Genomic DNA, 24,261 nt, shown 5'->3' with positions numbered 1-24,261 from the left:
CAGGAAATCGCAATGGAAGACGATTTCGATATATCTAAATATATGTTTAGTGAAAGGTAGGGGTGTAACGGTACACAAAAATCACGGTTCGGTACGTACCTCGGTTTTAAAGTCACGGTTCGGTACGTTTTCGATAGAGCAAAAAGAAAGAAATGCCAGAGAAATTTCCTATTTGTTTAAAGAAAAAATGTTTTTAAATAAGTGTGAGTTTTCCTAGATCTTGAAACTTTCAGCTTTATAAATGGGGGTCATCTTTGAAGGATGTACAAATAATGTTTTGGTCATCACATTAAAAATAACATTTAAATGTGAATTTTGAAGTGCTGGAAAAAGATGTGTGAAGTACTTGAAAGCATTTCACCATTCCAGCCAAACTGGTTCCAGTTAGTGTTACTATATTAAATCCATGGTGAATGTTGCTGGTCTGTGGACGAAAGTATTACTAGTTCATTCACGGCACAATGTTTCTCCTGGTTTCCATGACGGCGCTGTTTGATCTAATAGAGATCTACGGTTAATAACGGAGAAATGTGAATGCATCTCACTAGATCTCGCAGCGATGTTATTACCTCAGTGGCGAATTCAAATGTTTTCTTTACCGGATCTCTTAGCGCGGTGTGCTAACAGTGTTGCTTGATCGAGATCGGCTCGCGCTGCACAGATGTTGCTGGTCCGAACTGATAAACGATCTGTGAAGCACATAACGAGTAAGTTAGCGCAGTTTCGTTCTGCTTTCATTACGCTTGCCATTTGATGTTGCGCAACGTTGTGTTGGCCGCGTCAGCACGAATTTTGCCGGCAGGAAAAAAGGTATAAGCAATCGTTCGGTTTGTATGCGTACCGAACCGGAAGCCTCGAACCGAAACGGTTCAATACGAATACATGTACCGTTACACCCCTAGTGAAAGGTAAAACTTCCAAAATCTCTGTGTAAACAATGAGTGACGTACACGCGCATAGCAATCACTTCCGGCGCATGCGCAGACCGAAGCGCCCGTGCCGTCAGATCAGTTGGACGTGGCTGTGGTTACACGAGGTAAAAACGATATAAATTCTGTTCGTTTTCATTTTTTTCATGTTTTTTTTTTCGTGTTAATGTTTCCGTTTAATTTTTCTCATACACAACAACAGAAATGGCAATGTTAAATCAAAGATGGGGTGGTGATGGTGCTGGTGTGGATAAGACACATGCCTTTGGTGTGAGAGACCTTCGAATCCACTGAGAGACACCAATGTGTCCGTGAGCAAGACACTTAACCCCTAGTTGCTCCAGTCCAGAGGCATGCGACCTCTATTTAGCAATTGTAAGTCGCTTTGGATAAAAGCGTCAGCTAAATGAATACCAGAGAATACCAGAGAACCTCTAAAACATATAGTCACACTGGCACAAAAAAAACTGTCCGAAGCCTGTCTTGAGGTATTCTCGCGACCTGTTTAAACAAGTATTTAAGATTTAAAGTGTAAATGTGTTAAAACTATCATTCATTATTTGTATGTATCTTTGGAAATACATTTCAGGCACTCATGGACTGGCAATCTCCTTTACAGGACAGACAGTGGGGATTTTTTTTAATCTCCTGAGTTCATGTTGTTTTTGTAACTATGGGTTACATTGACTAGATTCTGAGAGTATATATGAACAAGACTGAACTGCTTTGAGTCCATTTAACAAATTACCCTATATTGTGTGGGCATGTACTATATTTATTTTCATCTTTCTTTGAATATTTGTCTTTACCGTATAATTATTTATGAAATAATTCTTGGCTCAATTTGGTCAATTTTTGTGTGTCTTTTTACATTTACAAAACACAAATTGTGTTTTAATCCTGCATATCAGTCATTATCTGGGGCAGACGTGATGATTTCAAATGAAACTGACATTTACTCTGAGGATGTGCTTCTCTGCTATCCACTCCTGCCGGACTCCTGTCCAAGAGCTCATCGTCTTACTGTCCTTAAAGTGGCAATGTATATTTTCATGGTGCTGATGATCCTCACAACAGTTTTTGGGAACCTGCTGATCATCATCTCCATCTCTCACTTCAAACATCTACAGTCTCCAACTCACATGATTGTTCAGTCGCTGGCAGCTTGTGATTGTCTGCTGGGATCTTTGGTCATGCCGTACAGCATGGTGCGATCTGTTGAAGGCTGCTGGTATCTGGGAGATTTTGTGTGTAAAGTGCATTCTAGTTTGGACATGACTTTCAGCATTTCTTCCATACTGCATCTCAGTTTAGTATCGATTGACAGGTACTGGGCCATTTGTGATCCTTTAAGGTACAAAATGAGGGTTACTAACAACACTGTGGCTGTATTTATTACCTTCACATGGCTGTTTTCATTTGTGTACAGTTTTTCTGTTGTGTTTACAGGGGTAAACAACGTTGGTTTGGAAGAACTACTATTGCAGATTTCTTGTTTTGGTGGCTGTTTTCTTCTTTTTAACAGAGAATGGGGTTTAATTTGTGCACTTTTTGTGTTCTTAATTCCAGGAACTATCATGAGCTCTCTGTACTTGAGCATCTTTAATGTTGTGAAAAAACATGCAAAGGTTATGTCAGAGAAAGTGTCCGTTGCCCCCACTGTAGGTAGCAATTGCCAAAGCTCTTCACAGAGAGAGAGAAAAGCAGCAAAAACTCTGGCCATTGTCATGGGTGTATTTTACATCTGCTGGCTGCCTTTTTTTACCGCCACTGCTGTTGATCCTTTCCTTAATTTTGTGACTCCTGTTGATGTTTTTGATGCTTTGGTTTGGTTTGGATACTTTAACTCCACTTGTAACCCATTGATCTATGGTTTTTTCTATCCACGCTTTCAGAAAGCCTTTAAGATTCTCATATCCACTTATATCTGTGGCATCACTGAGTCACACATCTTGACATTTGAATGAATAAGAAATTATTAACTTTACCTGACATTAAATTATATATACAACCGGGCATTTTATAGAGTGTATGATTAAATGTGTCACTTATTTATGTTTTTTCTTGAACTCCGTAATAAAATGTATTATTGCCTGTCAAGGCTGTTGAAGGGGCTTTCAGTCTTTTTTATTGATTTAGATGGAAGAAAATATAAATCAAGGTATATATAAACCACTTCCCATACCTCAACTATCGTTTATAAAATAGACGTAAAATTACACACACACACACACACACACACATGTGAATGAGTGACATTTATGGAAGATGAAACATTGAGAACAATTGCCGCAAAATGTTTATTTGATAATGAGTTTTAATTTATAATTAGTTTCGAAGTATGCTGTGTATCCCATTTGGAGAGAGGTTAAAATCAAAAAAAACATTATTTGCATAATGCACACAATTATTTATATGCAGGCAAAATATACAATACTTTATATGGGAAAATTATATTTCACAAGGACAACTGGGTTCTCCAGTGAGACAGTTATATTCTATATACAACTATAGCAAAATGGTAACACTTTATATTACGACCCACAAACAACTGTGTAAGTAAACCGAAATTACAGTGTACGTTTACGTAATTATAGTGTACTTCCATGTGGGTATAAGGGAACAATATCAATACGTTAAGTTTTGGGTAATAAAGGGGTACAACCAGATAAAGGCTACAACCTGCAAAGAACTTTGTAAGTAAACCGAAATTACAATGTACTTTTACGTAATTATAGTGTACTTCTGTGTAGATATGAGGGAACAATATCAATATGTTAAGTTCTGGGTTATAAAGGGGTACAACCAGACATACAAACAAGTTATTTATAATATAATTATTTTAAAACCAACAGGTACCTATATTCCTGGCAAAAATTGTACGTCTAGTTTTTATCACATTTCTGGCAAAATATGTACTTGTGCAATGTTGTTACATGGTAATTTTGACATCTGTGGGTTGTAAATGAAACATAGATAGATAGATAGATAGATAGATAGATAGATAGATAGATAGATAGATAGATAGATAGATAGATATGCTTTATGTAAGCACAGTATGATAAAAATCGACGTGGGGCGCGGAGGGTTCATCCTTCTGGCTCCTCTAAGGAAGCGGATGACAAGCTAATTTTTCCGTAGTGACCGGCCGCGCATCGACTTTGTGAACCCTGCAACGGCCTCCACGTAGACTTTAAATGTGGACGGAGACCTCCCCTTATCCAACGGGCTCTTGTAGGAAACTGAGCAGCCACGAGACCCCACATGTCCGAGGTCCAGATTTTTTTCACCATTTGGAGAACACAGACCATTTAGACGCATAAAGCTTTCTGGTAGAGGGAGCTCTAGACTGTGTAATCGTGTTCATCACTCCTCCTGGCAGGGCAATGGGTACCCGTTGATCAACCATGCGTGCAGAGACCAGCGCTCTGGATGGGGATGCCATCGAGCCGCAAGCTTGAGAGAGGAGATCTGTTCTCACCGGAATCGGGCATGGGGCTGTTTGTGGCGCGTTTCCCAGATCATCTTGATTATCGGTGGCAACAGAGAGATCAGAGGGAAGGCATTCAGCGGGCGGCTGGGGTGCAGGGACCAACGTTGTCCCTGGATAATTTAAACAGTGCAGCTGAGACCACGTGAGTAGGCGCTCTGTTTGGTCGCAGAGGTTCCTGGATCTGACACCACCCTGACGGTTCACGTAGAACACCACAGACATGTTGTCTGAACGGACTAGAACATGTTGGTCCTGTATGAACATGAGGAAGCACTTCAGTGCATCCGGCTAGATGTTGAACACGGCGCACACGCTGTATCAATAAATGAGCCGTCATGGCCACAGAGTCCAGTTCTATTCCTAGAAAGGAAATTGACTGAGAAATTGACTATCTCGTCCAGATAGTTCATGATTCGCAAACCCTGATTTTTCAAGGGGGCGAGAGCCGCATTCATGCACTTCGAACGGCAGGACGGTGTATTGGTATACCTGTTTGTCAAAGGCGACTATCAAGAATGGCCTGTGACGGGGTATTATCTGAATCTGAAAATAGGCATCTTTCAGATCGAGAGATATATACCAGTCCCCCTGGTCCGCTTGCGTGAGGAGTTTCCTGATTGTCAGCATTTTGAACGGTCTTTTTACAAGCACTTCGTTAAAAAAACTCGGATCTAAGAAGGGTCTGAGGCCACCGTCTTTCTTAAGTAAAGAGAGTAACGGCTGTAAAAACCCTGACTCGCTCAGAGAAGGCGGCACTTTCTACATACTGCCCTTTTGCACAGCAGGCTCGCTATTTCTGCATGAAGCAGATGTGCTACTTCTGAATTCAGAGTAGTTTCAAGCCGGCGGCGATCGAATTGTAGCGAATAGCCTTGTCTTATTGTGCTTAACACCCATTTTGATACCCCCGGGAAAGCTTCCCATGCTTTTATATATGCAGCTAGGGGTTGAAAGGCCTCCGCACTCTGATTGCCACACTGTATGGGCTTTACAGGCTGCGTCGGAGGTGTGTGCACGGCGGACGTGCTCATGGGGGGGGGTAGCTTTCTTGTAACGTAAAGAAAGCTAGCCGCGGTTGGCACAGCCGTAAGCGGCGCGTCCCCCATTCAGCACGACGGCAATGCAGCTCGTCAGCAGCAGTTGCGCGTTGGTGAGAGGGGGGCGGCTGCTTTAAATGCTTCGATTCGAGCCCGCAGGGTCGACAACGGAAGCTTTTCGCAGAGGTTACATCCGCCGTCGGCAAGAGCGAGCTCTGCGTGTTCGAGTCCCAGGCAGAGAGCGCAGAAGAGATGGCGGTCTCCGGCACTGAGAGGGGCGCGGCATGAGCCGCATGTGGTGCGAGACATCTTTAAAAAGACACTTGCTTGTTCTTTTGTGAAGTTCACTTAGAACTTGTGCTCTAAAAAGGATACGTCAACCGGATGGCATAGCTCGCAGGATGGCTGAAGGTGGCGAAGACGGCCGGTTTCTTCTGTCGCTGTCCACGCTTGCTAAGATGCCCCTCAACGGCGACGTGAAGTGATGAAAATCAGGGATGCAGCCTACGAACCGCACTTATATACACACTGGCCTATGATGCAATGACGGCGCGAGTGCCTCTCATTGGACGCGAGTTCACTCGAGTTCGTCTATAGGCTGCAGCAGTTTGCCGTAAAGCAACCAATGAGCTCTCTAGCTATCCCGCTCAAGGTCTGCACTGCGTTGACAATGGATACAAAAATTAAGGATAATTTTTTGGTTTCAATATCTCAGAAAAGATTAATCTTTCCCGAAGCGCAAGCTAGCTTACGCAATACGAGAACCTCTCGTAAGAGAACTGGGGTTTTTTGAAGCGCAAACGTTGTTAACATAACTCACTTTCTAAAAAACTTCTGAAAGAGGAGGGGGTTCACCGTCGACGGGTCTTCTGCATCAGTTGCCATGCTATCTTTTGAGTGGCTTAGAGGAGGTTGACCATAGACTCGCAGCACTTCAAAATGTGTTTTTTTCCGCTTGGCAAGCCGAACGGACGTGACATGGGGGCGTGGCAGCATCAACGATTTTGAATTAATTTCGATCGGTTTCGATTTTTAATTAATTTCGAACGATTTTGTGACACCCTTATTAAATAGTTTTTGTTAAATGCTTGAAATAAGGTCTGTGGTGAACACAAATAATATGAAGATTATCATAAACAATACATGTAAGAATCATAAACTTTTAGTTGTCACAGAGCTTATTTTCTGCAATAATCCAAAAGCCAATGGAAAAAAATCTATTGGATTTTTTGTCGAGGGAATGAGGGTGATGCAAACTTCTAGGTTGGTCTACAACAATGTTTTATCACTGCAGAACTCTATCGCCAAATATAATTATGTAGTCGAAACTTACATTCTGCTAAATTAAAAGAGGAAAATTATTAAAAGCATATCAGCATATATCACACTGACATTTAGAAATTGCAATGTGTTTTCATACAAATTCTCATCCCATAGATAGATAGATAGATAGATAGATAGATAGTAATTGTGTGGCCATCTGGGGGCGCCTCGTGTACCACGATTAGTTACAGCTCCATTGTTAGCATATTCAAATATGTTTATGAGGGTAGGGGCGTTACCTGTTTGGATCCTGAGTATACTGTATATATAGCTCAAACTGAGCTGCTGAATCCATAGACTATGTAGTTCTTAATGTGCATGTACTGTATATTTTCTTTGTTCTTTGGTCTCTATCTGACTGTGTCTGAATCCCCTCAGAGTTTCAACAATATCTGTGTGATTTTAGTTTTTACTTTTACAAAGGAAATATTTTTTTATTTTTTTTTTATCTGCATATCTATATCTTCGTAATGGCCTCAAATGAAACTGACATTTACTCTGAGAATGTGTTTCTCTGCTATCCACTCCTGCCGGACTCCTGTCCAAGAGCTCATCGTCTTACTGTCGTTAAAGTAGCTTTGTATGTTTTCATGGTGCTGATGATCCTCACAACAGTTTTTGGGAACCTGCTGATCATCATCTCCATCTCTCACTTCAAACATCTACAGTCTCCAACTCATCTGATCGTTCGCTCTCTGGCTGCCAGTGATTGTCTGCTGGGATCTTTGGTCATGCCGTACAGCATGGTGCGATCTGTTGAAGGCTGCTGGTATCTGGGAAATGCTGTGTGTAAAGTGCATTCTAGTTTGGACATGACTTTCAGCATTTCTTCTTTAATTCATCTCAGTTTAATATCTATTGACAGGTACTGGGCCATTTGTGATCCTTTAAGGTACAAAATGAGGGTCACAAACAACATTGTGACTGTATTTACCACCTTCACGTGGTTGTTTTCATTTCTCTACAGTTTTTCTATTGTGTTTTCAGGTGTGAACAAAATTGGCTTAGAGTCATTTATCATGCAAGTTTACTGTGTGGGAAGTTGTGTTCTGTTTTTTAACAAACAGTGGGGACTTATTTGCTCACTTCTCACATTCTTCCTCCCTGGGACGATCATGAGCTCTCTGTATATGAAAATCTTCCATGTTGCAAGAAGACATGCAAAGGTAATGTCAGAAAGAGTGACTGTGGTGACAGCAGGAGGGTTGAAGAGCCAAAGCTCTGCACAAAGAGAAGGAAAAGCAGCGAAAACTCTGGCCATTGTCATGGGTGTATTTTACATCTGCTGGCTGCCTTTTTTTACCGCCACTGCTGTTGATCCTTTCCTCAATTTCGTGACTCCTGTTGATGTTTTTGATGCTTTGGTTTGGTTTGGATACTTTAACTCCACTTGTAACCCCTTGATCTATGGCTTTTTCTATCCACGCTTTCAGAAAGCCTTTAAGATTCTCATATCCACTTATATCTGTGGCTTCAAAAGCTCAAACACCTTGATACTTGAATGAATATTGATTTTTTTGCATATTTTAATGCTTGTCCATCCATGAATAAATAATATTAACTTTGTTTATTAAATGTAAACATGATAATACTATTGAAAGAAATTATTAAAGGGTTATGTAGTTCACCCAAAAATGAAAATTCTGTCAGTATTTACTCACTCTCATGTTGTTCCAAACATGTGTTTATTTGTTCTGCTGAACGCAAAGGAAGATATATGGAAGAATGTTTTAATCAAACAGATCTCATTCCCCATTGACTACCATAGTAGGAAAAAATACATACTATAGTCAATGGGGAATGAGGTCTGTTTAATTAAAACATTCTTCCAAATATCTTCCTTTGTGTATAGCAGAACAAATAAACACATAGAGGTTTGGAACAACATGAGGGTTTGTTTTTCATTTTTGGGTGAACTAACCCTTTAAATCTACGTGCATTTTCCTCTCCAGTCTAACCATCCCAAATGTTAACAGTAATGTCTTGAATTGAATTGAATCAGGACAATAGTGAAATAATTTAATGCCTTAAATGATTACATTGTTTGAATTCATATTTTTTCTTGAATTGGGATTTGTATATGAACAAAACTCTCAGACAGTCAATTTTTATAACAGATCACTCTAAATTGTAAGGTGGACTTTTCAAGAGAGAGAGAGAGAGAGAGAGAGAGAGAGAGAGGTGGACTTTCCTAGAGAAAGAGACTTGACTTTTAAGGGTTTCTTTAATATAAAAAATAAAACATGTGATGAACGTTATAAAGGGAAAAAAAGAAAAAGAAGCATGTAAAAAATAAATAAATAAATTAACCCACATTTATGAGTATTGTTTTGCAAGAAAAAACACTCAAATATTAAATTGCAAACATTCATCAGAGTCAACTTCACAAATACACTGATTAACTTCCCATCTATATTTGAACATCTCCAGATCATTTATCAACTTATAATACTTATATAACTATATTCTATGTTAATACAGGATTTTATTAATCCCTTTAATACTGAAGTAACATCAGTTGATCCCTTATCACTCAATTAACTTTTTCTTGTCAACCAAATAGCCATCTTTGCTTGCTCAAATAAATAATTTAATAAAACATGACGCTCCCTTTTACCTCTGCTGTACTTAGGCCCATAAACCTTTCATGTGTAAAAGTTTCCCCCAGGGGTTGACACCACTCTTCCATTTTAACAAATAATTGCTGTAATCTCGCACAATTAAAAAACAAATGGAAGACCGTTTCTTGAATTACACAAAAAAGGGCAACCCTCCCCAACCTGTAGGTCAAGGTGTGCTCTGTGTCTGTTTGTAGCTATTATCCCATGCACAATCCTCCACTGAAGGTCTCCGGTTCTCTTCTCCATGGGGGATTTGTACAGGGACCTCGAGCCTGGTGCTGAGACCCATCGAATGGTCCCGCGATCAGCCTACCTCCTCCAGTGATTCTGAAGCCGTTTCTGCCAGGGGTGTCCACCAGTACATTCCCAGGATTCAGCGCACTCCACTTATTCACTCCGTGCATACATCTCAGGGCACTGGCCACCTAGGGGCCAATGCCACTCTCTTTCTGCTAAAGGATCGCTTCTGGTGACCCAACCCATCCATGGATACTCAGATTGTGCCATCTACAAGAGCTCACGCCACCAACCGGCCGGTCGACCACTGTTTCCGAGAGAGCAAGAGGGTCTGGTATGCAGCCTAGCATCAGCTTCAGCAGGCAGTGCGACGTCAGAAGACCCAAGACAATGTTCGAGGGTGATGCGAACTTCTGGGTTGGCCTGCAAAATGTGTCAGCACTCTTTAGCCAAAGAAAACTATGTAGTCAAAACATTGTACTAAATTAAAAGAAGGGAAAATTATTAAAAGCATATCAGCATATATCATATTGACATTTAGAAATTACGTTTACATCTTAATACACACAAATTCTCATTCCAGTTTAAACACGTAAATAATCCAAATTCCACTGAATAGTCAGACTTATCTCATGAACGCCAATTCGTATTTACATTTTTGGTGTGCTATCAACACGCATAATCGCTTTTCAGCGTGTTTATGAACGCCGTTGACTTAACGTTACATTACTGTATATATAAATATATGACCTACCCCAACCCCGTCCCTAAACCTACCCGTCACTGGGGTAATAGCATTTATGGGTCTCCCCCACCATCCTAGAAAAAAAAATATTGCTCCCCAGGTGTAGATCTACATTTTGCTTCGTTTCGCTCGGACATTTAGCGGCGTGTACATACATGCGGAATCACATGGACGTTAATGTCGTAGACTCAAAATGCGTATAGATAACATGCCACTTGACTTGAAAGTGGCGTGTATGTTTACGCAAAAGTCATGATGTCATGTTGGAATAGTAGTGTTTTCGAGTCATACTGATGAAACTGATTTTGAGATTGTGGCCAGCAGGGCGGGGCCGAGGGCCGTGGGAGAGCAGAGTGAGGCCGGTGGCGTGATTTCAGATGAGCAACACCAACGCGACGCACCGGTCTCGTATCTCTCACGGAGGAGCGGAGGCATGAAAGGAGTAGCAGTGGAGAGCGAGAGAGGAACAGGCCTGAAATTATGTTGTGTTTTGTTGTATTATATGTGACCGCAGTCATCCGTGAGGGGCTGCTATCTTATACTTTCGTTTTGTATTTGTTTTATTTTATGTTATTAAATATTGTTGAACATTTGCCAGTTGGTGCCAGACGGGTCGGTCTGAGTATTTCACAATCTGCTCAGTTACTGGGATTTTCATGCCCAAATTTCTAGGGTTTACAAAGAATGGTGTGAAAAGGGAAAAACATCCAGTATGGGGCAGTCCTGTGGGCGAAACGCCTTGTTGACGCTAGAGGTCAGAGGAAAATGGGCCGACTGATTCAAGCTGATAGAAGAGCAACTTTGACTGAAATAACCACTCGTTACAACCGAGGTATGCAGCAAAGCATTTGTGAAGCCACAACACACACAACCTTGAGGCGGATGGGCTACAACAGCAGAAGACCCCACCGGATACCACTCATCTCCTCTACAAATAGGAAAAAGAGCCTACAATTTACAGGAGAGAGTTGAAGACTGGAAAAATGTTGCCTGGTCTGATGAGTCTCGATTTCTGTTGAGACATTCAGATGGTAGAGTCAGAATTTGGCGTAAAAAGAATGAGAACATGATCCATCATGCCTTGTTACCACTGTGCAGGCTGGTGGTGGGGGTGTAATGGTGTAGGGGATGTTTTCTTGGCACACTTTAGGCGCCTTTGTGCCAATTGGGCATCGTTTAAATGCCACGGCCTACCTGAGCATTGTTTCTGACCATGTCCATCCCTTTATGGCCACCATGTCCCCATCCTCTGATGGCCACTTCCAGCAGGATAATGCACCATGTCACAAAGCTCGAATCATTTCAAATTGGTTTCTTGAACATGACAATGAGTTCACTGTACTAAAATGGCCCCCACAGTCACCAGATCTCAACCCAATAGAGCATCTTTGGGATGTGGTGGAACGGGAGCTTCGTGCCCTGGATGTGCATCCCACAAATCTCCATCAACTTCAAGATGCTATCCTATCAATATGGACCAAACACAGCATTAGTAAGGTGTTCCTAATAATCCTTTAGGTGAGTGTAGATAGATAGATAGATGGATGGATGGATAGATAGTCATTTTGTCGCCACCTGGTGTCCCTCATGTACCATGATTAGTTACAGCATCATTGTTAGCATATTCAAATATCAGGGTCAGGGTGTTACTGTTTTGGATCCTGAGTATACTGTATATATAGCTCAAACTGAGCTGCTGAATCCATAGTAGTTGTTAATGTGCATGTACTGTATATTTTCTTTGTTTTTTGGTCTCTATCTGACTGTGGTTGTTTCCCTTCAGAGTTGCAATGATATCTGTGTGATTTAATTTTTTACTTTTACAAAGGAATTTTTTTTTTCTGATCCTCCATATCTATATCTTCGTAATGACCTCAAATGAAACTGACATTTACTCTGAGAATGTGTTTCTCTGCTATCCACTCCTGCCGGACTCCTGTCCAAGAGCTCATCGTCTTACTGTCGTTAAAGTGGCAATGTATATTTTTATGTTGCTGATGATCCTCATAACAGTTTTTGGCAACCTGCTGATCATCATCTCCATCTCTCACTTCAAACATCTACAGTCTCCAACTCATCTGATTGTTTGGTGTCTGGCTGCCAGTGATTGTCTGCTGGGATCTTTGGTCATGCCGTACAGCATGGTGCGATCTGTTGAAGGCTGCTGGTATCTGGGAGATTTTGTGTGTAAAGTGCATTCTAGTTTGGACATGGCTTTCAGCATTTCTTCTAAAATACATCTCTGTTTAATATCTGTTGACAGGTACTGGGCCATTTGTAATCCTTTAATGTACAAAATGAGGGTCACAAACAACATTGTGACTGTATTTACCACCTTCACGTGGTTGTTTTCATTTCTCTACAGTTTTTCTATTGTGTTTTCAGGTGTGAACACAATTGGCTTAGAGTCATTTATCATGCAGGTTTACTGTGTGGGAAGTTGTGTTTTGTTTTTTAACAAACAGTGGGGTCTTATTTGCTCACTTCTCACATTCTTCCTCCCTGTGGCAACCATGAGCTCTCTGTATATGAAAATCTTCCATGTTGCAAGAAGACATGCAAAGGTAATGTCAGAAAGAGTGACTGTGGTGACAGCAGGAGGGTTGAAGAGCCAAAGCTCTGCACAAAGAGAAGGAAAAGCAGCAAAAACTCTGGCCATTGTCATGGGAGTTTTTTGCATCTGCTGGCTGCCTTTTTTTACCGCCACTGCTGTTGATCCTTTCCTCAATTTTGTGACTCCTGTTGATGTTTTTGATGCTTTGGTTTGGTTTGGATACTTTAACTCCACTTGTAACCCCTTGATCTATGGCTTTTTCTATCCACGCTTTCAGAAAGCCTTTAAGATTCTCATATCCACTTATATCTGTGGCTTCAAAAGCTCAAACGCCTTGATACTTGAATGAATATTATCATATTGACTTATGATTGCATCTTTTAATGCTATCCATCCATGAATAAATAATGTTAACTTTGTTTATTAAATGTAAACATGTTAATGCTATTGTAAGAAATTATTTGATATGGCATGCATTTTCCTCTCCAGTCTAACCATCCAAAATATTAGACAGTATTGTCTAAAAATTAAACAGAAGGAGACTAAAATATCGAAAAAGTGAAGTGTGCTATTTTGATTCAGATACAAAAAATAATGTATGACTGGACAGGCTACCCTTACAACATAAATATATTTGGGAATAAACAAAAACTTGGTCCTCACTGGAAAGGCACCTTTGAAATATTAGAGTGCCTTGTATCTGATGTGGGTTCTCCTGGAGTGACATACAGGATTCACTGCCTCCTGGATCAGTCTGATAAGTCCCAGATTGTCCACTATAGACCTTACCATGCTCCTCTGCCAGATCGTTGACATGAGACACTTGCAGTCTCTTTGCAGTCCCAACTCCCTCGTTTGACTGCATTGTCAGGTGCTTTGCCCTTAATGCTTTTAAGGTTGGCAGCCAAAAAGAGCTAGACCTTATCTGGCCACCGCAGTACTCCCTCATTAGTCCCTCCTACTGGCCATTCACAACCTCGACCACAGCCCCAATCCTGCTCTCCCCTGACTCAGTCTGGGTCTTCACTTGCCCATTTTCCCTGCTTTCTAACGTGAAATTCAAAAACTGCCTACAGCTCTTGCCCCTTGACAGGTGCCGTGCCGTTGAAATGATAGGCCTATAATCAAAGTTATTCACGTCACCTGTCAGTGGTTTTAATGTGGCGCTGATCAGAACACATTTTTACGTTTTTGTCTCTATTTGGTGGATCAGAATATATATATGCTACTTTAAAAGAATCTGTTTAAACAACAAAACGCTCTGATAGTGGACTTTGAGGTCAATATTTCTCTGTCCACTGATTACAACAATATGATTGGGATAAGAAACAGGTAAGAAAGTGACAAAGATAAATTTGTAACATGGGTAATTATAGTTAATAATGGTTAGGATTTGGGGGTTAGGGTTTTAATTTGGGAAAATTATGTAATACAAAAGCAGTGCCTTAAGTTTTTATTAATATAGAAACATGTTAGAGTAAATTAAATGATACATTTCAGGGACATGAATGTGTTAACAGTTTATTTTCTACCAGTACAGAAGGTTATCAGACCAGAATGAAATTATTATTATTATTATTATTTTTTAAATTGGAATTGATTTATAAGAAATCAAACTTCATGGAGCACTCAATGGTTGCACAAAGCTAGCATTTCTTTCTGTAACTCAGTCCTTAAATTCCTGCTCCCTCCACTCCCCAGAGTCACCTTTCCAGTTTTGCTATCAATAAAATGTGACCTGAATAACCATTGTAACTATAGTGACGAATGGGAACAAATGGATAAGATGAGCAAACAAGTTTGAATGAAACCAAAACATTAACCAAAGCATAATTGTGACATAGAGATTATTAGGTTGTGGCTTGACCCAAAAGTGATGGTTGTAGATGGTTGAATTTTTCTCATGACTCTTGAGAGGGAGCTGCAGTCAGTGTCATATTCCTAGAGAGAGATCATGATATACATCTTAATACTTATTTACCATTTTGTTTTGGTAAATATAATTCATACATGTTTTATATCATTTATCTTTGTTTCTGATGATTGTTCACCAAAACTGACAGTCAAACTCAACAGAAACAGTGCAATTACTACAAAATGTAAATACTTTTATTGAAAAAGCTTTTGTGCAGGTTTTATGCAATTAGTAGAATAAATAACATTTGATTAGTTTCATTGATTTATTTTTTATCTGCAATATTTGATCGAAATACTTACTTGTGTGGGATAAGACCCGATCTCTCTCCTGGTAGCTGGCATTGTTTTTACAGCAGGTGTGAGACTCAAGTTAACGAAGAAAGATCATGTGATTATAATTGGACCCAGACGTGACATATGCAGTGTGGAGGTGGGAGATATCTTGAAACAGATCTTTTCACTTATTTGTCAGTTTTCTGTCAAAAAACAAAACAAAACAAAAATGCGTCTTTGCAAAGATTCTAACATTCTCAGTAAAAAGTCTGTATAAAAATGCAATGCATTTTGACGAGGTTTAATCTTGGTCCTGCAATATTTCCTTAAAATCTGGTTTCATACCAAAATAACACTAATAGAAGTAAAAACAAATAATTAAAAAAACTTCCCATGCCAAACAACAAGTAATCATTTAGATGAGATCACAACGTTTAAATCAGTTCTGCTGTTTACTAAGTGTGTATTTCTGATGATAGTTTCCTTACCAAAGCTTCAAGACAGCTTGATGAAGATTCCACCTGCTACATATGACGCCTGTAAACATTTAGATCATTTAATAGACTTCATTGCTGTGATAGTATATTAATAGTAGTACATTATTTAAAAAAAAATTTCTTTTAAACAATATTTATTAAAATACTTACAAGGTTTTATTGTGGGAAGACACAAGATCTCTCTCCGGATAGTTGCAAAACAATGGACAATATTACTTGCTACAGAAACCATGCCAATTATACAATTTCCTCGCTGAAAAATGCCTTATGAAGTTCCTAATCTTTCAATTACCATCAGCTGTTTTGGCATCCCTCTACCTCCCCAACAACACCGTCATAATTTATGCATCTTGCTACCAGATTTAGTTTCTAAGCATATTTAAGCTCGAGTTGAAGCTGCTTCCTCTAGCTCCTCCACTGCGGACAGCAAGCCAAACACGTGTAACCTAATAGCTTAAAGGGTTAGTTCACCCAAAAATGAACATTCTGTCAGTATTTACTCACCCTCATGTTGTTCCAACCCCGTAAGACCTTCATTCATCTTCGGAACACAAATTAAGATATTTAAGATATGAAGATCGCTCCTGGATACAGTCCATAGGCTTCTTGAGGGAATGACACTTGCTGGCCTCAAAGTCATCCAAGACATCGTTAAAATAGTCCAAGTGACTACAGGGGCTCAATTTTAACTTTATCAAACGACGAGAGCACTTTTTGTGCGCAAAAACAAACAAAAATATAACGACTTTATTTCAACTATTCACTTCCTTCTCTATGGGCCTGCAGTCAGTTAACGTAGTGTGTTTGCGTAGAGCTACGTCACACGTAGGCTCACTATTGGCCGACGCTGGTCATGTGTGTGATGCGTGTGACGTACAATAACAGAAGCTTACGCTATTAAACTAGTAACATGACTCGAGGCAGAGGGAGAAATAAACGAATAGTTGAAATAAAGTCGTTATTTGTGTTGTTTTTGCGCACAAATAGTGTTCTCGTCGTTTGATAAACTTAAGATTGAGCCCCTGTAGTCACTTGGACTATTTTAACGATGTCTTTAATGACTTTTCGAGGCCAGCAAGTCATTCCCTCAAGAAGCCTATGGACTGTATGCAGGAGTGATCTTAATATCTTAAATATCTTAATTTGTGTTTCGAAGATGAACGAAGGTCTTACGGGGTTGGAACAACATGAGGGTGAGTAAATACTGACAGAATTTTCATTTTTGGGTGAACTAACCCTTTAAGATTATGCGGGCAAACAAACTTTTAAAAGTGTTTCTTAGTCCATCCTCTGCTCCATCCCTACACCTGCCACTCCCATCCCACCTAAACACTTCACTTTTTGGTTATCTTCCTTATTTTCCACACCAGATTTAACCCATCAACTTTAGGGTTGCTACAGGATGCATAATGAGCAAGACTAAGAAACACTGTTAAAATATATCTATATTTCCACATTTTCATTATAGATATATTTCTTTGTCATTTTTTTATAAGTAATTACTTTATTTTAGATATATTATATATATTTTTTTTATAAAAGGGCTTTTTAACATTATAGAAATTAAAATATTGTCTGTTCTTTATGAATAAATAAAGAACAGATAGTTTATTGCAACCGCAATAAACAAGCTTGAGCTGCTGGAGTTCTTACTTGGTCAAGAAAATGCTATACAAATAAAATTGAATTGAATAATAAAAACGATCATCATCATACTTTAAAATTAAAGTAATATAAAATTAATTTAAATAGTTCAGAAACAGAAAAAAATGAAGTCATGGGATTGTTTTCAATAAAATTTGTAACAAATTGTAAAGCTCTGCCATATTCCAAAGGTTTTAATGAGTTCTTTGTTTCAAAATCACCAATATATATTTCAACACACGTGTCAGTCTTACTTGAAAAAATAGGAGTTCCGCTGTCTCCGTCTTTGCCCGCTATAGGAATAGCAAATTAATTTGCTGACATATGCTTTTTCATGTCTGAATTTGGGTTTTTAGTGATTCCATTTTCAATAAAATTTCTATCAAATTGTAAAGCTCTGCCATATTCCAAAGGTTTTAACGAGTTCTTTGCTTTAAAAGCACCAATATATATTCCAACACACATGCCATTCTTACTTAAAATAGGAGTTCCACTGTCTCCGTCTTTACCCGCTATAGAAATAACAAATTCATTTGCTGACATTTGCTTTTTCATGTCTGAATTTGGGTTTTTGATTTCACTGCGTTTTCTTACAAATTGTCCTGACTCTAAAATGTTAAAATATACATAGTCATCTTTATGTAATTTGCCTAATTTTATGTTTTCTAGAGTATCTGAACATCCTTGTAATTTAATTAAAGCAATGTCCTGATTTACAAAATATCTATTAGGAAAGGGGGGTAAGGTATTGTAGCATTTATATATTAAACAATATTCAAAATTGTGCATTTTCGAACTTTCAAAAGTTGGGAAAAAAAGGACATATATTTTGAAATTTTTTAAATAGTTATTTCCTAAAACATGTTTGGCCGTCATGATTAAATTTTGTCCGTAATAAATCCCTTGACCATAGCTGATCTCACTTTTCTCATCCGATGGCCAAATTAAAATAAAGCAGGAAGGTTGTTTTTTGAATTTTACATTGTTATTTGGCATAATTTTGCCATTTTTGATAAGTAGAGGACCAGGTGTAGATTCCAATTTTTCAAAACTGTCATCTAAAGTTTTATTAAAATGAAAATTTGAAGCAAAATATGGTATTTTTAATTTATTCCCATAAGAATATAAATTTGCACTAGGAAATAAAATGGTATCAGTAATTTGAAAATTATTTTCTGTATTAGTAATAGTGCCCATTGTTTGAATCAGATCTCAATCTGTGAAAACAAAAGATACTCTGTTATTAGACAATACTGCAGTGCTGCAACTTAAACAACGTTTAGACTTAATTTACAGTGTACAATTATTATTCGTTTTTTTGTCTGTTCACTAATGATTTATTTTCCCTGGAAAAAGGAAGTTCTTCTATTTTTGTTCAATCTTACAAATTATAATAATGTAAATTAAGTTACTATTTCAATCACAAGATAAATTAACATTTTCCACGTGTAATAGATTTAAAACTATACCTTTTGAAAGAGAACCGATGTCGACCACAACTACGAAGATCACCTGGGCGTCTTGGTGATTTATAGAGGATCTGAACTCATCAGTATTCATGGGTTGTACTTGGGAGTTTCTATTGGAGTAAAATGAAACTTATACTTTTACTGAGGTGAGAGCATGAGGAGCTGTGTATGGGAGGACAAAGAGTAAAAGTGAAACTTAGTTGGAGAATCATAAAATGCCATGATTGATGATTACATGATTACTAAATGATTTGCTAAATTCTTCGAGTAGCTACATCATGAATCCATTTTCCAAACCTTGTTTTTGTCTTATTCTGAATCACTACAGTAGGCCTACACCTATAATAAGTTTTTATATTTGGACTAAGACTGTACCGCTGTAAAGTATCCCAGTATCTGTGTGACTCATAGACATAAACATAGAGAAGTAGATCCATCTACAATGTTCTTCCACAAGAAGCATGGAGCTCTGTTTATTAACCACTAGAGCACTAAAAGTTGTGGACTTCAGCTTTAATAGCTTGTTTGCACATGACACCACCGCCACGTTGTTGCGCGAAATGCAGATGAAGGGACAGGAAACGATTTTCTATAGTAAAGCAATATCACAAACTCAAATGTTTTGCGTTATTTATTGTTGCCCTTTTTAACTTTAAGAGTTGTCGCCTTTAAAGGAGTAGTTCACTTTTAAAAAAAACTTTTGCTGAAAATTTACTCACCCCCAATGTCATCCAAGACCCTTATTCATCGTCTTGTGTTGTTTAAAGCCCTTTGAAGTTGCACTGAAAGTGTCTTTTGGACCTTGAACCATTTGGTTCCCATTGAAGTCCATTATATGGAGAAAATCCTGGAATGTTTTCATCAAAAACCTTAATTTCTTTTCGACTGAAGAAAGAATGGATATCTTGGATGACATGGGGGTGAGTAAATTATCAGCAAAAGTTTTAACTAATCCTTTAATGAAGTTATTCGTCTGCAGAAACTGAAATTATTTTGTCTTGGTTATATATTCTGATTCTTCATGGTATTGCAGAGAAGAGAAGCTATTTTATTGCAGTGCAATAGACACGTAGGTTCACTATTGGCCGAAGCTGGGTGTGTGTGTGTACAACCTAAGCTTTGAACAGTTACATTGCGTGAAATCTTGAGGCCCACAGAGAAGGAAATTGACAGCTGAATGAAGCTGTTATTTATTTCTTTTTCTTTTTTTTTTGTGCACAAAAAGGATTCTCGTCGCTTGATAAACTTAAGATTGAGCCACTGTAGTCACTTGGACTATTTTGACAATGTCTTTAACTTTTTTGGGCCGGCAAGTTTCGATCCCTTAGAAGCCCATGGGAGGAGTGATCCAGCTCTCAGATTTAATAAAAAAATATCTTAATTTGTGTTCTGAAGATGAACAAAAGTCTTGGGTTGGGACAACATGAGGGTGAGTAATTACTGACAGAATATTCATTTTGGGGTGAACTAACCCTATAATGTACAGTATGTTAAGGATCGGGATGTGCTGGCTAATTGACAGTGGCAGTTCTGGAGCATTTCACATGAAATTAAATCACAAGCTTCTTTCCTTCAGAGTGATTTACAAGAAATCATTTTTCATATAGCATTCGGGCGGGGCTTGCACAACAACATTCTTTGTGGTATTTCTGTTCATAGTGAAAGAGACACTCTTTGCAAATATTTCTGCTCCTTCCTGCACATCACTGTCATCTCACTTTTGCAATCATGCTATCTCAAGAAGACGGAAATCCAGACCTGGAATATTTTTGTTTAGCATTGTTATTGTAGGGCCTGCCCAATCGGTCCAACGACAGTTTCCGATACGTGAGTGAAGGTTTACTTCATGCTTCTGTCTTTTCAGTGTGTAATACAGTGGCTCAATTTTAAGTTTATCAAGCGACGAGAATACTTTTTGTGCGCGAAAAACAAAAACAAATAAAAAAAATTTTTCAACTATTAATTTCCTTCTCTGTGGGCCTCGAGTTAGTTCACATAGTGTAACTGCGCAGCGCTTTTGTGTTGTACGTCACACTTACTCGAGGCCCATACAAGGACTATCGGTAAGCATACATAAATGTATTTGGTCATTACATTAAAAAAACAATTGGATAATATTCAGGCTTTTGAGTTTTGTTGTGCGTCACGTTTACAATCCGATAATGACGAGCAGAGACGAAGGTCAATTATAAGTCCTTTTGTTACATTAAGTAAACTCTAATAAAACACATCAATGAAACAGCATGTAGAACAATACAATGAACTGAAGAAACTGAAGGGCTTAAAAGCACAATATGTTGTTGTTGTTGTTTTTTCGCAACAAGAGGGCGCAGTTTCCAACGTTAACAAAGTCGTTGGTTGATGAAGCAATAAGATGAATGAAGGGACTTGCTGTCAAGCTGATGGATCTAATAATGTTTATGGATGAATGCAAACATTCATGTTTTTTAAAATTACAGTGGAATGAAGCAGGTCGCGATTGCTAAATAGACGGATATCACACGCGAGTCCCGCGGATATAAAGGAATAAGGACCTTTAGTTCTATCAAACTAGCCGCAAGTGCTGGATTACTCACACAGGTCAGTTTATTAGACGAATTATACTTGTGAGGTAACGCAGCACTGCTTTACTTGGTCTAACGTTACACTATCACACTAAATGGCATTTAAATGTGTGTTGAAAGTTATAATCTTACTACGTGTTAGTTTGTTTGCTATACGAAACTAGCAGTAAGCTAGATCAACATTAGAAGAATAACATACTGAGATTTCATTTCATCATGTTGAGCTAACGTTATAAAACATTGATTCACTCACCTGTCTCATAAAGCTGTCAAGCCGTGACTCGTGAAGCTCTGTCAAGCCCAATTTAGTCACAAACGCGGAGCTCTCGGCATCTCAAAAATGCCACGCTGATATTGATCCTCATTTTAGTTCTCCTTGTTTGTCCCAAAGTCTGCTTGCCATGGTCTATGTGTGAAAGACACAAGAACTGTGTGCCGCTAAACGTTACGCACTACGCAGGTGTCCATGCCTGTTGACATGGTTACGCCATGGATTTGGCCGTATGAGCGGAAACCGAGGATCACGCGGATATTGTGGCATTGACGGGCAACATTTTTAATTTCTTGGAATTTCTCTTAAATGAAAAAAAAAATCTTTGGAGACTTTTGGAATATTTTAAGTACACAACTGCAGGAAATATATCACACTGTGAACGTGATTTTTGGATATTTTATTACAAAATTCTTACATATTGTACCTTTAAATGAACTCAATTATGCAAATGAGAACTAATAAATCAATAACCATAGCAACAAATGAACAAAAGCAACCATTTTTCATAACAAAAAATTTAAATGGAAAGAAAGGAAAAAAGGTAACCAAGGAAATATGGAGTGGATGATGGGAGAAGCCATGGAGAAGCCGACGAGAGTCCACTGTTTGAGCCCTTTCAAATTATAATGCAACACTTTTGTTTTTGCCCCCATTTTTCATGAGCTGAACTGAAATGTAGACCATTTCTATGTACACAAAAGGCCTATTTCTCTCAAATATTGTTCACAAATCTGTCTAAATCTGTGTTAGTGAGCACTTCTCCTTCGCCGAGATCATCCATCCTCCTCACAGATGTGGCATATTCAGTGTAAGATTGCCAATACCCACCAATATCTGCCAATACCTGTGTTTTCAATTGAAGCATATACTGTTATACTGTTATACTACCGGTCACAATTGTGACCGTAAACAAATTTACAAGTCTTACGAGCAAAATATAAATGCAGGAGTATAATTCTCAAAATATATCAGTAGACCCTTTAAAGAATATATGTACAAAATTCAGTCAGTCTATTTTGTCATTTAAAAGTTGAATTTCTTGCCCAAAGTCAATAACAACATTTTTAGAGCTTCCAGAAATAAGAAAAAAGGCTGCGGTCACAATTGTGACCGGTGGGATTAAATGGGTTAATTGACCTATTTCACAGATGTAGGCCGGTTAAATAGAGAGTAGGGCACACCGAGGCTAAAGGCGCCACGGGGAAAAAAAAGTGACTTTGATTTGTCTCTAAACCTCTAGATGACACAAAAACTTGTTGATTTAACAAAGTAGATTCTGAGCTAATTTGATCTAATATTTGATTTAAGCAGCAAATGAGAATAAATAAAATGAATATGTATATTTTGAGACAAATGTCTCAATTGTTATTATTATTTTTTTTTTTGTTCAAGGTAAAGTAGCAGTTTTTCAATAACGGACATGTAAATGTATTTGGGGTAGAAAGCGTAAGCTTGAGGCTAAAGGCACAATAATTAACATAATAAAGCAGGCTTACTTTTCCATTTGTTGACATGACATGCTAGATTCAGATGGTAAATACCATATATTAAGTTAGGTGTCCACCTTAGAGATAATACCCAAATTTATAATGAAACAATCATATTTAAAAATATTTTAATGATATAGTTTCTACTGTAAATCTATATTAAATTATTATGGGATCTCCTTCTGTAACGATCACCAGTTGGAGTGCCCCAGAGAATCACCAGAGGGCACTCCACATCTGAACTGATCACTCCCACCAGAACTCCGTTTCCCATAATGCCTCTTCCCTGTGACTGATTACACACACACCTGCACCTCATTTCAGACTGCCTATATAAGCTACACTCATACAAGGACTCTTTGCGAAGTATTACATTGCCACGGCTTGTAATTTCTGAGCGTTTATCCTGTTTCTGGTTTCTCTGGTTTTGATCCTGGTTTGTCTCCTGACTTCTGCCTGTTTGCTGCCTGCCCTGATCTTCTGCCTGTTACCTGACGACTCTCTGCGCTCACTCTCTGATATCCCTGTTTTGCTGTTTCCTGACCCCTGCCTGTTTGATGATTCTAAATAAAGCTGCACCTGGATCTCATCTCGTCTCCAGCTTTGTAACAGAATACTTCGCCGCACCAAGATCCAGCAGTGTTACCAAAATGAATCCAGCAGCCCAAATTATGCGTCTCCGCCAAGGAACTCAAACGATTGAGAGTTATGTGATGGACTTTTTGGACCTTGCTCATCTGACTTGCATGGACGAGGTTTGCTTAATGATATTTTTTCGTGGAGGATTATCTGAGCCGCTAAGCTTCCTTATGCCATTGCATGACCCTAGCTGGACTCTAAAACAGTATATTGACTTGGCCCTGCAACTGAGCAGTTCAACTCTTTCTGTGAGTTTGACGTCTGCCTATTCTGAGTCTCTTCACGCCTCGCCCACCCAGCCTGAAAATCTTCACGCCACGTCAACCATTAGGCCTGTCACCAGATCGGTCTATGGCCGTCTAGGACTGGTTGCCAGTGTGGCAGATCCCCCGCTGAAGTCAGTGCGGAGGATCAAGAGGACTGTCGTTCCCGGGTCCCGCCAGCCAGAGCCTGTTCAGCCTTGTCACGTCTCAGCAGAGCTTCCAGGGCCTCGTCACGTCAGCCCTGCCGAGCCAGAGACGCTTCACGTCACTTCTGCCGAGCCAGAGACGCTTCACT

The 24,261-nt window shown here is 38.9% G+C and overlaps 3 protein-coding genes and 2 long non-coding RNA genes across 5 annotated transcripts in view; 4 read left to right on the top strand and 1 right to left on the bottom strand.

The window, feature by feature from the left end:
• The first annotated feature begins 1,861 nt into the window (after positions 1-1,861).
• On the top strand, positions 1,862-2,896 carry LOC120460154 (trace amine-associated receptor 4). Its single transcript, XM_039647800.2, has one exon. It carries the CDS (start codon positions 1,862-1,864, stop codon positions 2,894-2,896), a length of 1,035 nt encoding a protein of 344 aa, XP_039503734.2.
• Positions 2,897-7,252: 4,356 nt separating this feature from the next.
• On the top strand, positions 7,253-8,287 carry LOC120460186 (trace amine-associated receptor 4-like). Its single transcript, XM_039647845.2, has one exon. The coding sequence runs from the start codon at positions 7,253-7,255 to the stop codon at positions 8,285-8,287; it is 1,035 nt and encodes a 344-aa protein (XP_039503779.2).
• Positions 8,288-12,253: 3,966 nt separating this feature from the next.
• LOC120460174 (trace amine-associated receptor 4-like) lies at positions 12,254-13,288 on the top strand. The gene has a single exon (XM_039647828.2). It carries the CDS (start codon positions 12,254-12,256, stop codon positions 13,286-13,288), a length of 1,035 nt encoding a protein of 344 aa, XP_039503762.2.
• Positions 13,289-14,379: 1,091 nt separating this feature from the next.
• Positions 14,380-18,794, bottom strand: LOC120460446 (uncharacterized). Its single transcript, XR_005617954.2, has 5 exons — positions 18,740-18,794; positions 15,777-18,487; positions 15,618-15,666; positions 15,157-15,332; positions 14,380-14,880 (listed from the first exon to the last, which is right to left on the bottom strand). It is a non-coding gene; the product is annotated as an uncharacterized LOC120460446 (long non-coding RNA).
• LOC148976872 (uncharacterized) overlaps positions 16,686-24,261 on the top strand; it is a 43,394-nt gene continuing 35,818 nt past the window's right edge. The window contains exon 1 of the long non-coding RNA XR_016146072.1: positions 16,686-16,819. This is a non-coding gene — a long non-coding RNA (uncharacterized LOC148976872). The remainder of the gene's footprint in view (positions 16,820-24,261) is intronic.

Source organism: Pimephales promelas, chromosome 13, assembly GCF_988280905.1.
Source record: "Pimephales promelas chromosome 13, fPimPro1.hap1.1, whole genome shotgun sequence".
In the NCBI taxonomy this organism is placed as follows: Eukaryota; Metazoa; Chordata; class Actinopteri; order Cypriniformes; family Leuciscidae; genus Pimephales; species Pimephales promelas.
The sequence above is the reverse complement of the archived record's forward strand: the minus strand, read 5'-3'. Positions and strand labels throughout refer to the sequence as shown.